The 14,337-nt window shown below is 44.1% G+C and overlaps 1 protein-coding gene across 1 annotated transcript in view; it reads right to left on the bottom strand.

Annotated features, from left to right (window-relative positions):
* Positions 1–3,139: 3,139 nt before the first annotated feature.
* The window catches only part of LOC126028500 (zinc finger protein 658B-like), a 49,819-nt gene continuing 38,621 nt past the window's right edge, over positions 3,140–14,337 (bottom strand). The window contains exons 7-10 of the mRNA XM_049787467.1: positions 12,652–12,724; positions 9,530–9,656; positions 8,963–9,058; positions 3,140–4,185 (exon numbers count right to left, since the gene is read on the bottom strand). Coding sequence (XP_049643424.1) covers positions 3,161–4,185; positions 8,963–9,058; positions 9,530–9,656; positions 12,652–12,724 — 1,321 coding nt within the window. The 3' untranslated portion in view covers positions 3,140–3,160. The remainder of the gene's footprint in view (positions 4,186–8,962; positions 9,059–9,529; positions 9,657–12,651; positions 12,725–14,337) is intronic.

The following is a 14,337-nucleotide window of genomic DNA, read 5'->3' as shown; positions in this document are numbered from 1 at the left end:
CCAGGCAGGCCAAGGGTACCATATGGGATGCTGGGAATCAAAGTGGATCTGTCCTGTGTTAGCCATGTGCAAGGCTGTGCTATCGCTCCAACCCCTAAATGGTATCTTTGAATTGTTTATATCCTGGGCCTGGAGAGATAGTACTGCGGCGTTTACCTTGCAAGCAGCCAATCCAGGACCAAAGGTGGTTGGTTCGAATCCTGGTGTCCCATATGGTCCCCTGTGCCTGCCAGGAGCTATTTCTGAGCAGACAGCCAGGAGTAACCCCTGAGCAACGCCGGGTGTGGCCCAAAAACAAACAAACAACAAACAAACAAAAAAGAATTGTTTATATCCTGGAGAGCAGGTATTGCACAAGGAACCCCCTGGTGCCAGGGACTGAACTGAGACAACCACATTCAAAGCAAGCTTTCTACCTCTGTGAACTAGAGAGATAGTACAGCAAGCAAAATGTTTCTCTTGCATGCAGCTGACCTGTTTGATCCCCAGCATCCCATATGGTCCCCAAGCTTGCTAAAAATGATTCCTGAATGCAGAGCAAGGAGACATCCCAGAGTACTGCCAGATGTGCCCCCCCCCCCCAAAAGCAAATCTTCATCTTAGTACTATCTCTTGTGCCTGCAATATTTGAAAGAACATACTCATGCATTATTTCTGCAATTAAAAGATGATACACGGGCCGGAGAGATAGCAGGGAGGTAAGACATTTGCCTTCCATGCAGAAGGTCATTGGTTCGAATCCCGGCATCCCATATGGTTCCCCGAGCCTACCAGGAGCAATTTCTGAACAACGCCTGAGCACTGCCAGGTGTGACCCAAAAACCAAAACCAAAACAAAAACAAAAAAAAAACTGACAGGAAACTACAATGTTTATCAATTGGGGTTTCATATAAGAAAATACTAAGTAGGTTTCAGAGTGATAACACAGCAGGTAAAATGCTTGCCTTGCACACAACTGGCCCAGGTTCAATCCCGGCATCCCACATTGTCCCCTGAGCCCATCGGGGTGATTACTGAGTGCAGAGTCAGGAATAACCCATGAGCTCCACAGGTTTGGTCCAAAATCTAAACCAAAACACACACAAAAATACCATACGGATATTAAATGATCTCTAGTGGTCAAAAATGTTCATGAGGGCTGAAAAGATAAGACATTTGGGGCCGGAGAGATGGCATGGAGGTAAGGCGTTTACCTTTCATGCAGAAGGTCATCTGTTCGAATCCCGGCGTCCCATATGGTCCCCCGTGCCTGCCAGGAGCAGTTTCTGAGCACAGAGCCAGGAAAAACCCCTGAGCACAGCCGGGTGTAACCCAAAAACCGCAAAAAAAAAAAAAAAAAAAAAAAAAAAGATAAGACATTTGCCTTGAAGGTATCTAATCAGGTTTCAATTCCTGGCACCCCAGAGAATCCCCAAGCACTGCCAGGAATGATCTCTGAGGAGTAAATCCAAAAGATAGAATAAATGTTCATGAATGATTCTACAATAAACCTTAATCACTGTTTCTTAGCTTTTGACTAAGACCAAGTGTACCATGAGCTTAAAAATCAGTTAATAGCGGGGCTGGAGAGAGAACATGGAGGTAAGGCGTTTGCCTTTCATGCAGAAGGTCATCGGTTTGAATCCGGCTTCCCATATGGTCCCCCATGCCTGCCAGGAGCAATTTCTGAGCGTGGAGCCAGGAGTTTCCCCTGAGCACTGCGGGTGTGACCCAAAAACCACACACACACACACACACACACACACACACACACACACACACACACACAAAACGAAAAATCAGTTAATAGCAAAACTCTGGGACCAGAGAAGTAGCACGGTGGTGTAGGGCATTTGTGTTGCACAACTGACAGTAGTTGGATCCCTGGCATCCCATATGGTCACCCAAGCCAGTCAGGTGTGATTTCTGAGCGTAGAGCCAGGAGTAACCCCTGAGTGCCACTGGGTGTGACCCAAAAACAAAAACCAAAACCAAAAAATCTCAGCCCTCTTCCAAAAATGGTTCTGACTTTTAAGTATTAAAAAAAAATTAAGGGATGGGGCCGAAGCGATAGCACAGCAGTAAGGCATTTGCCTTGCACGCAGCCCACACAGGATGGACCCTGGTTCGAATCCCAACAACCCATATGGTCCCCGAGTCTGCTAGGAGTGACTTCTGAGCACAGAGCCAGGAGTAACCCCTGAGCACTGCTGGACATGACCCCCAAACCAAAAACCAAAAAGAAAAAAATTTATCAGAGGGGCTGGGTAGATAGTACAGGGGTTAAGGGTTAAGGCACTTGCTTGGCATATAGCTGACCCTTTGGGGAAGCATTTGATCCCCAGCAAACCCTATGGTCCCCAAGTCCTGTCAGGAGTGATCCCTGAGCACAGTCAGGAGTTAGCACACTTGGGTGTGGCCCTCCACTGCAATGTGTCACCTGAATCTCAGCCTGAGAGTTTAAGGGGAACAGGAGAGTACCTCAGCTCTCTCCCCTTCATCCACTCTCCCTCTTTTTTCATCTTATCTAGACACATAATCTCTAAATAAAACTATTTTCCTCCTTCCTCACCCCCCAATATATTCTAGTCATAGGAGTGTCTTTTAAAATCAATTTCTTTTTTCAGGTTGAAAACTATAGTTAGGGGGCAAGAGAGATGATAGCACAGTGGGCAGATTGTTTGCCTTGCCATGGCTAATCCACATTCCATATGCAGCATCCCATCTGGTCCTGAAGCACCATCTGAGTGCAGAGCCAGAAATAAACCTTGAGCTTTGCTGACTGTGCCCCCCTAAATCCTTATAGTTAGGAAGATGATACTTCCAGATTATTGTTAGAGAACTCCAGGGTTAATCCCTGGCACTACCAGGAGTGATGCCCTTAAGTACCAAACTGGGAATAACCACCATTCTCTGGTACTGATTTTGGGGGAGGAGGGATTACTCCTGGCTATGCACTCAGAAATCACTCCTGGCTTGGGGGACCATATAGGATGCTGGGGATCAAACCTAGGTCCATCCTGAATCCACCGCATGCAATGCAAACACCCTAATGCTGTGCTATCGCTCTGGTGCTGTTCAATTTTGACTAAAACAGAAAGAACAAAAATAAAACCTCCCGTGTGTGTTTTACACTATCATTAAAAGCCTTTCCACACATTTCGTATGTTCTATACTTTATTACCAGTATAGATTTTGATGCGGAATAAGTTTTGAGCCATAATTAAAGGCTTTCCCACATTCCTTATATTCATAGAGTTTCTCAACTGAGTGAATTCTGTGATGATTGAGAAGTTGTGAACTCTGGGAATAGGCTTTCCCACAAATTTTACATTCGTAGGGTTTCTCCCCAGTATGAATTCGCAGATGCCGAGTAAGATCAGAACCAGACCGAAAGGCCTTTTCACATTCCTTACATTCATAGGGCTTCTCACCTGTGTGGATTCTCTGGTGCTTAATTAGCTGTGAGCTCTGACTAAAAGCATTGCCACATTCCTTGCATTCATAAGGTTTTTCCCCAGTATGGATTCTCTGATGTTGAGTGAAGTTGGACCCACTGCTAAAGGCCTTCCCACATTCCTTACATTCGTAGGGTTTCTCGCCAGTGTGAATTCTCTGATGCCGAGTAAAGTTGGAGCCACTACTAAAGGCTTTTCCACATTCCTTACACTCGTAGGGTTTCTCGCCAGTGTGAATTCTGTGATGTCGCATGAGGTCAGAGCCACAGATAAAAGTCTTTCCGCATTCTTTACATTCAAAGGGCTTTTTGCCAGTATGAATTTTCTGATGATGATTGAGTCTTGAGGGATGTCTAAAAGCCTTTCCACATTCCTTACATTCATAGGGTTTCTCAGTGGTACGAATTATCTGACGGGTAGTAAGCTGTGAGCCATGCTTCAAGCTTTTCTTATATTCCTTAGTCGTACAATATTTCTCTTTATTATTAGTGATTTGCTGTAATGTATAGGATGGATGTCGACTGGATGTGGGCATACCCTCATGAGTGAATGCTAGCTGACAGGAAAGCCCCTGTTGAACACCATGTTGTTTTTCAAACTGGTTGCTAAATCCCCATTTCTCTCTGAAACTAGAATACGGAAGATCACATCTGGTAGGTCTTTCAATAATCTCCCACTGGGATGATTCTGTTTCATAAATTTCCTTCTTCAGAAGTAATTTCTTGGTATTACATCTTGATTCTAGAACTGAAAGGAAATATGAGAGTAATCATTTACATTTTTATTGTTTGAAAAAAACAAAACCAGTTAATATACAATAACTAAAGAATAAAACAAAGCAGGGGCCAGAACTGTAGTACAGTGGGTAGAGCACTTGCTTTGCATGTAGTGCCCTGGGTTCAATTCCTGGCTTCTCACAGTACCACCAGTAATTCCTGAGTGCAGTGCCAGGAGTAACTACATAACATTGCTGGGAATAATGCAAAACAAAACAAAACCAGACAAAAACATACATAAGGGATGGACAAAAGAAGGGAAGTTGCAAAGTAAGAGGAGTGTGATCAGGGAAACAATTCTAAGTCATTTGTTTTTTCAAACACTGCAGACTGACTTAGGGATCTAAAATAGAGATGAGTTCAGGCTGGAGCAGTGGCACAGGTGATAGGTCATTTGCCTTGCACACTAACCTAGGACGGACCATGGTTCGATCCCCCAGCATCCCATATGGTCCCCCAATTGCCAGGGGCAATTTCTGAGTGCATAGCCAGGAGTAACCCCTGAGTGTCACTGGGTGTGGCCCAAAAACCAAAAAAAAAAAAAATAGAGATGTCTTCATCTTTTTGTTTTGGGGCCACAACTGAAAACGCTCAGGGGTTACTCCTGACTCTCAGGAGGACCATATTGGATGGACTCAGGGGACTATATTGGATGCCAGGGATCGAACCTGGATCCATCTCAGGTCATCTGCGTGCAGGGCAAATGCTCTACCCCTGTGCTATTGCTACAGCCCCAGATGTCTTCATCTTATCTCATTTGTTAAAGTGTCATACTGGGGGGCCGGAGAGATAGCATGGAGGTAGGGCGTTTGCCTTTCATGCAGGAGGTCATCGGTTCGAATCCCGGCGCCCCATATGGTCCCCCGTGCCTGCCAGGAGCAATTTCTGAGCCTGGAGCCAGGCATAACCCCTGAGCACTGCCGGGTGTGACCCAAAAACCACAAAAAAAAAAAAAAAAAAAGATAAAAAAGAAAAAAAAAAATAAAGTGTCATACTACTCTTCCTCACACACAATCTTACAGTATATACACATATGTATGAAACCATTGGTAAATCTTCTGATCATATCTACTTTTGATGGCTTTTAGGCCACACCTGGCAAGCTCAGAAACTTTCTCCTGGCTCTGTGCTCAGGAGTGACTCCTAAAGGTGCTTAGAAGACCAGTGCTAGGCTGGTGCCTTAAATCTGAACTATCAGGCTCTGATTCTCTCTGCTTATATACGGCACCAGTGAGGAGTAAACTAATAAACCTAATGCAAAATTCTGTGGACTGCCTTGCTATGGTTCAAAACTCTACAATAATTTTTGTATGATAACATTGTTACTAAAACACAGTATTTGTATAAAACATCGTGTTAATTATGATTGGTTTTGAACTCCAATAACAAAGTGACTGCAACAGAGACCACATTAGCTATCTTCCCTTTAAGAAAAAGTTGGCCAGCTCCTGTTTATATCCGTGTAGATCATTATTGTATCCTATGTATCACTTAAAATAATTACAGTTAAATTATATTCAAAATTTCAGCAGCACCAGTCACATTTCCATTCGTTAGTAGTTAAATGTATGTAACTTGAGGTTTACTGTAGTGGAAAATAACAAATACAAGACATTTACATTACTATTGGAAGTGGCTGTTTTTGATTTTTGGGCCACTCCTGGCAGTGCTCAGGGGTTACTCCTGCTTCTGCGCTCAGAAATTGCTCCTGGAAGGCTTGGAGGACCATATGGGATGCCAGGAATTGAACCGGGGTCCATTCTTGGTTGGCCGTGTGCAAGGAAAACGCCCTGTTGCTGTGCTATTGCTCTGGCCACTTTTGGTTTGTTTCATTTGGGGGTCATACCAGATAGTGCTCAAGAGTTACTCCCTCATTCTGAACTCAAAAATCACTCCTGGTGGGCATCATAAAGGATGCCGGGGATCAAACCCAGGATGCTGTTTGAAAGGCAAAGAGGTAGGCCTGCTGTGCTATCATTCAGTCCCTCACTGCTCAAGTTTAATTGGACGGCATTCAATTACATTCAAGAATCAGGGAACTTTAAAATGAGGAATAAATATAGCACGAGTGTTCTACTGAATTTTTTTTTTGGTGGCCAAAAATGCCATGTCTGAGGTTTGACGAATCTATAATTTGCCTTGGAATTCTGTAATGTTGGTTTTAGGAAAAATAAGAAACCATAGCCATATTCAAAGAGAGACCCCGAACTATCACAATAGGGGGCTGAAATGGTAGCACAGCAGTAGGGCATTTGCCTTGCATGCAGCTGACCCAGGGTTTGATTCTCTGGCATTCCATATGGTCCCCTGAGCCAGGAGTAATTTCTACCACGTGAGGCCCCAAAATAAAAACAAACAAATTAATTTTATTTTTGGTCTTTTGGCTTTGCACACAGAAATTACTCCTGGCAGGCTTGGGACCATATGGGATGCCAGGGATCAAACCTGGGTTGACTACATGCAAGGCAAACGCTCTAACTGCTGTGCCATCGCTCTGGCCCCAAGAATCTTTATGGAGGCATTTTGCAAACTTTTTTTTTTTTTTTTTTTTTTTGGTTTTTGGGCCACACCTGGCAGTGCTCAGGGGTTATTCCTGGCTGTCTGCTCAGAAATAGCTCCTGGCAGGCACGGGGGACCATATGGGACACCGGGATTCGAACCAACCACCTTTGGTCCTGGATCGGCTGCTCGCAAGGCAAACGCCGCTGTGCTATCTCTCTGGGCCCGCATTTTGCAAACTTTTAAATTAAGGAATGAATATTTAAATCCTTAATGATTGGGTTAGTGAACAAATAGTTGTTGATCTTTCAGTATTTAGACATTGTGCTCTAAGAATATTCAATATGTGCATAATGAGAACAATAGAGATCCACTTTGCCTCCTCAAAATTTCCCAGCAACCCATATGGCCCCCCGAGCCTGTCAGGAGTGATTTCTGAACACAGAGCTGGGAGTAACCCCTAAGCACCAGCGGGTGTGACCCCAAAACTAACCAAACAAACACAGACATCAAATGTTCCCTACACAACAAGGTGATTCCCAGCCTGCTACACAAGCAAATTCCTAGAATTTGGTAGAAAGCATCCCCCACCTTCAAACTGTCTCTTAGAAAAAAAGTATAAATCTGATATTGGAGAAAAAAAGCTCAAGAGAAAATATTTAACTTTTTTTTTTGGGGGGGGGGGGTTGGTTTTTGGACCACACCCGGCGTTGCTCAGGGGTTACTCCTGGCTGTCTGCTCAGAAATGGCTCCTGGCAGGCACGGGGGACCCTATGGGACAACAGGATTCGAACCAACCACCTTAGGTCCTGGATTGGCTGCTTGCAAGGCAAACACCGCTGTGTTATCTCTCTGGGCCCCAATATTTAACTATTTTAAATACATTGATAATACAAGCAAATCTATCTTTACACACTAACACTCTACAATCAGTTTTTCAATGCTGAAGTTTGTTTGGTCAGTTTTGGTTTTTGGGAGGGCCAATACTCAGAGTTACTCCTGACTCTACTCAGGAATCACTCCTGTCAGTGCACAGGCTGGGGAGGTATGGTTGCTGGGGACTGAACACAGGTCGGCTACAAGCAAGGCAATTGCCCTTCCAGCTTTGCTCCAATGCTGGAGTTTTATATGAGCAGATAATCTAGTCACTAGTTATTTTACGGAAATGTTAAACCTGGGCAATTAAAATAAACAAGAGGAAAGAACTCAAGAAAGAGAGAAAATGGAGAAAAAATAATCTCTTTTGGGGGAAGGGGCAGATGTTCTTTTTTCTGGTTCACATCCCAAGGTACTCACAGGATTTACTCTTGTCTCTTTGTTCAGTGATCATTCTTGTGGGCTCAGAGAACCAAGTGGGGTGCTGGGGATCAAACCTGGGTTGGCTGTATGCCATACAAATGCCCTACCCACTATACTATCTCTTTGGTCCCATGAAAAAATCAAGTTCCAAAAGATGGAGACGGAGCATAGCAACAGCAGGTAGAGCGTTTGCCTAGCCTGACAACTGACCTAGGTTCGATCCCAGCATCCCATGTAGTCCTGAGCCTGCCAGAGTGATTCCTGAGTGCAAAGCTAGAAAGTAACCCCTGAGCAACATAGGGTGTGGCCCCAAACCAAAACCAACAAACAAAAGATAAGCAGCAAGAGAGACCACTTGTCTTTTATGTGTAAGTTTCTCAATACTAGCACTGAAAAAAATAAAAATAAAAGGCAAGCCAAAACAATAAAGCTTCTAATAATAGCAATAATTAATAATTCCACAGAAGAATGTTGGTAAAGGGACCGGAGAGATAACATGAAGGTAAGGCGTTTGCCTTTCATGCAGAAGGTCGGTGGTTTGAATCCCGGTATCCCACATGGTCCCCTGAGCCTGCCAGGAGCGATTTCTGAGCATGGAGCCAGGAGTAACCCGAGCGCTGCCAGGTGTGACCCAAAAACAAAAACAAAAACAAAAATATTGGTAAAAAGGAATATTCAAAGAATGTTAACAGAAAGGTTAGCATTGCCAGGTGTGGAACCAAACACAGAGAAAGGAATACCATTAGATGGAGTGATGGAGGAAGTAGGAAGAGGAAATCAGAGTATGTATGTTACATAAAAGGAATAGGTTAAGGTCATTTGAAAGCTCTTTCCCAAGAGGTTCACTTTTGCATCACAGACCTAATTAAGCTTTTCAGGGAAGTTTTCCAGAGAGGACCTCAGAGTTTCTCCACTGACCAAGTGAGACATTACCTGCCAGCCTCACTTACCTCGCCACTGGTCTCTGGTTAGTTCTCTGGCCACCAACCAGGGGTCCTTCCCCTGCTCCAAGAAGGAGATCACATCTGGTTTAGAAACAGAATATCCTGCTCGGGAAAGAAATTAATGAGTTAAATTTAGGATAAAAATGTCCCAAAATGCAATCCTTTCATTATTATTTTGTTTTGTCTTGTTTTGGGGCCACACCCAGTGACGTTCAGGGGTTACTCCTGGCTATACGCTCAGAAATAGCTCCTGGCTTGGGGGACCATATGGGATGCTGGGGGATCAAACTGAGGTCCGTCCTAGATTAACACACACAAGGCAAATGCCCTACCACTTATACCACCACTCTGGCAATCCTTTCATTATTAAGGAGGAGGCAAAGGAAGGTATACAAGGATGCAACTAGAAACTGCCCCACTAACTTGACTGTCTCTTTCTAACACTGCATTATAATTTTTCTTTGGGAGCAGAATGTTGGAGTCCAACTGGTTACCCAAAGGTGAGGGGAGCACTACTGAATGTCACAGACTTTCTGAGAACAGAATCTGAGTTATCTCGGCAGAGGTTCTTACCCAGTGATACCAGGTTGCTGTAATTCTCCAACATGACGCCTCTGTACAAATCTCTCTGATCATCAGTCAGGCACTCCCACTCCTCCTGAGAGAAGTCTATGGACACATCACTGAACATCACTGACTCCTGGAACAACAATCAGGCACTTGGCAGTTAATAAAAAGTAGTGGTTTTGGGCCCGGAGAGATAGCACAGCGGCGTTTGCCTTACAAGCAGCCGATCCAGGACCAAAGGTGGTTGGTTCGAATCCCGGTGTCCCATATGGTCCCCCCGTGCCTGACAGGAGCGATTTCTGAGCAATTAGACAGGAGTAACCCCTGAGCACCGCCGGGTGTGGCCCAAAAACCAAAAACCAAAAAAAAAAAAAAAAAAAGTAGTGGTTTTGGGGGCTAGAGCGATGGCGCAACGGTAAGGCGTTTGCCTTGCACACAACTGACCCAGGACAGAGCGCAATTCAATCCCCCGGCATACTCCTATATGGTTCCCCAAGCCAGGAGCAATTTCTGACCTCATAGCCAGGAGTAACCCCTGAGTGTCCCCGGTGTGGCCCAAAAATAGCAAAATAACAAAAGAAGTGGGTTTGCCCACTGAAATTTAATTTATCTGCCAAGGTGGCAGACAAGGGATAAGGGAAGATAGTTGAGGGGTGAAGGATGGTGGAGTTTAGGAGCACATGTGATGGGAGTTGATACTGGTGGTGGGATTGGCACTGAAATATAATATGCCTAACGCTCAACTATTAATAACTTTGTAAGCTACAATTCTTTCTTTTTCTTTCTTTCTTTTTTTTTTGGTTTTTGGGTCACACCCGGCAGCGCTCAGGGGTTACTCCTGGCTCTACACTCAGAAATCACTCCTGGCAGGCTCGGGGGACCATATGGGATGCCGAGATTTGAACCACTGTCCTTCTGCATGCAAGGCAAACGTCTTACCTCCATGCTATCTCTCCAGCCCCAAACTACAATTCTTTAATTAAAAAAATTTTTTTAGGGGCCAGAGAGATAGCATGGATGTAGGGCATTTGCCTTGCATGCAGAAGGATGGTGGTTTGAATCCTGGCATTCCATATGGTCCTCTTGAGCGCTGCCGAGTGTGAGCCAAAAACCAAAAAAAAAGCCCGGAGAGATAGCACAGCGGTGTTTGCCTTGCAAGCATTCGATCCAAGACCAAAGGTGGTTGGTTTGCATCCTGGTGTCCCAGATGGTCCCCCGTGCCTGCCAGGAGCTATTTCTAAGCAGACAGCCAGGAGTAACCCCTGAGCACTGCCGGGTATGGCCCAAAAACCAAAAAAACAAACAAAACCAAAAAAAAAAAAGTTTTTTAAACTGGTTTTGTGAAGGAACAAGGGAAGAAAAAATAAATAAAGATAGAAGTGAAAAGTCACATGCCTCGAGAATGAGTTTGAGTGTTTAAGATACATGATAACCTAATAAGCAGGAGCATGTTTCTGTGTCCCTACATCCTTGTGTCCTCCAGACAAAACTATGCAGAGTGGGACATTTCCATTATCCACATATGTCTCCAGTGGGGCAAAAATCCAGCTAAGGGATGTTTTCCAATTAAATGAAAAATTATACAAACTCCTGGAACAATAATTGTTGCAGTCAGTCAATACAAGTCTCTTCTTTTTCTCAAATCACTAAAAATAAAATTTCCAAATAAGAGACAAAGAAAATTAAAAAAAAAAAAAGAAAGAAAGAAAGAAAAAGAAAAATATTTGAAATATCCAAAAGCATGTGTTCCAAATGGCTGAGCCATTTTTGGATTCTCGATGAAACTTTTTGTTTGTTTGTTTTTTGTTCTTGTTTTTGGGTTACACCCGGCAGCGCTCAGGGGTTACTCCTGGCTCTATGCTCAGAAATCGCTCCTGGAAGACTCGGGGAACCACATGGGATTCGATCTACCGTCCTTCTGCATGCAAGGCATGCATGTTCTCTCTCTGGCCCCTCAATGAAACTTTCTTTTAAATATGATGAAGACATCTTCAGAGAAACCTGTTATTCAATTATCTGGTTCTCTAAAAGCTATTTGTAACTTAATCCAGACATTCTTTCCTTTTTTTCACTAAAAAAGATCTAACTTGTTATATTTTTTCTAAATCTCTCTGGTTTCATCCCTGGTGCCACATATGACCCTATGAGTATAGCAAAGGTCACTCCTGAGCAGAATCAGGAATAGCCTCTGAGCGCTGCTAGGTAGGACCCCAATCTTCTCAATCAAAAAAATTCTTTAAGACATATCTGAATTGGGCTGGGTCAATGGCACAAGTGGTAGGGCATTTGCCTTGCACATGGCTGACCCAGGTGGGACCCAGGTTCAATCATATGGTCCCCCAAGCCTGCCAAGAGTAACTCCTGAGTGCCACTAGATGTGACCCCAAAACGAGAGAGAGAGACAGAGAGATCTGAATTGTAGATAGTAAAGATCTTTTTCTTTAGCACAAGGGTAAGAAAACTTTAATACTACTTTTAACTCAAGTGTCAGCAAGATTCTGATTTGTTTTTGTTTTGTTTGTTTTGGTGCCCTAATAGTAAGGTTCAGGGGTTACTCTTGGTTCCGTACTTTGGAATTACTCCTATGAGGGCTTGGGTGACCATACGGAATGCTGGGAGGTTGAACTCAAGTCTGCTGTGCAAGGCAAATGACCTATCAACTGTGCTATCTCTCCGGACGCTCTGATTCTTTTATATATGGTGGGAGTAGGGGTATTTGGGGTTGTTTTTATTTTGGTGGTATCTCAGGGGTAAAATTCCTGGCTCTACATTCAGGAATCCTTCCTGGTGTGCTCAGGAATATGGGATGCTAGGGACCGAATCCGAGTCAGCTGAATGCAAGGCAAGTGCCCTACCCACTGTATTCTCTTGGGCCCCTCTAATTCTTTCTTGCACCCTACTATTTGAGCTCAGGTCCAAAATGTTATTTTTTAGGGGTACAGTGTTGCCTTCCCACAATCACCACCAGTGTCACGATCCCTCCACCACAGCCCAGTAAGTTTCCCAAGCCCTTGTTGTCTAATCTCAGCTCCATCTTTGTAAATTTGTTCTGAGGTCAGCATATAAGAGCTTGTTCTCAGTGAACTCAGCCATTGATTCTATTTTAGCAAAAAGAAACAGTATCTCACCTGGGCCATGGCTTTCATCTTTGCAGCAATGATCCAGTATTCCTGAGGGCTCCACTTCTGCAAAAAGGCAGAGCTAAGAAGCCAAAAGAAAATCGACATTAAGATTTCACAAGCCTGACATGATCATGCCCCCCAAAATGTTCATTTCCTTCTCTTCTATTTTGGGGGACAAACCTGGCTATATCTCCCCAACTAGTGGCCTTGGGGAACCATATGGGCTACAGGGGATCGAACCCTGGTCAGCCACACGCAAGGCAAGCACCCTACCCACTGTATTATCACTCCAACCCCAAAACTACTTCCTTTTCAATAGAGCCCAAGAGAGATAGTACAGAGGGTAGGGTGCTTACATGTTGTCCACCCAGGTTTGATCCCAGCCATCCCATATGATCCCTGAGCACAGTGGTGTGTGGCACAAAATCATATATATATATGTTGCCAGGCAAGCACCTGCTGTGCTATCTCTCTGAGCCCCATATATTCTTTGTTTTTGGGATACATCTCAGGGGCTACTCATACTCAGGGTCTGTATTTGAAGATCTTTCACTCCTGGGGGTGTTCAAAGAACCATCCAGGGTCCTCGGATTGAACATGGGTCAGCTGCATGCAAGTCAAGCACCTTACCTGCTGTATTATCTCTCTAGTCCCCAAATATATGCAACCTAAAGCATGTATTTAAGATATTTAAAACGTACAAATGAATAAAACATGCTAAAGTATTAACGGAAATTTTGCTTAGTTTTGTTGGACTATACTTGGCAGTGCTCAGGGCTTACTCTTGGCTCTCTGGTCAGGGATCTCTCTTGGTGATGCTGGGGGGACTATATGAGATACTGGGAATTGAATCTAGCTTGACTGCATGCAAGGCAAGTACCCACAAGCTGCATTCTCTCTCCAGCCCCTTAAAAAATCGAATTTATTTTTTTTTGTGTTTTTTGAGCCACACCCCACTGTGCTCAGGGGTTATTTCTGGCTCTGGACTCAGAAATTGCTCCTGGCTGGGGAACCATATGGGACATCAGGGACTGAACCGAGTTCTGTCCTGAGTCAGTCCCATGCAAAGCAAACGCCCTACCGCTGTGCTATCGCTCTGCCCCCTTTTCCCCCCATACTATTTCTGAGGCCCACTGTGATGCATATATTTTGGGGGATAGTAATGCTCAGCTTTTACTCCTGGCTCTGTGTTCAGAGATTATTCCTGGCAGGGCTCAGGAACCACATAGGGTACTGGGGACTGAATCCAAGTCAATGATGTGCCAGGCACATGTCTTACCTACTTTATCTACTACTATATTATCTCTTTGGCCCCATGATGAATATTTAGACCCACAAAATTTTGCTTTGGGGGCCATAGAGATTGATCAGGCTGAATATGCGATTACATGCAGATGTGCAGGAGGCCTAGACTGACCTCCAGCACAATAGTGTCTTCCAGGCACCACATAAAGTGATCCAAACATAAAATTAGTATTACTGAGGTCTGGAGCCATAGTATAGAGGGTAGGGTGTTAGTCTTATATTCAGCTAACATGAGTCCGATCAATAGCATACTACATGGTTCCCAAGTCTGCCAGGGGTAATACTTGAGTAGAGTTAGGAGTAAACTCTGAGCACCACTGTGTGTCCCAAAAAAACAATAAAATAAACAAATAGTAGCCAGTGTTTCCCACATCATTCTTATAGATA

The sequence above is a fragment of the Suncus etruscus genome, chromosome 14 (assembly GCF_024139225.1).
Source record: "Suncus etruscus isolate mSunEtr1 chromosome 14, mSunEtr1.pri.cur, whole genome shotgun sequence".
NCBI classification, from domain to species: domain Eukaryota; kingdom Metazoa; phylum Chordata; class Mammalia; order Eulipotyphla; family Soricidae; genus Suncus; species Suncus etruscus.
Note: the sequence above shows the minus strand (reverse complement) of the source record. Positions and strands in the feature narration are given on the sequence as shown.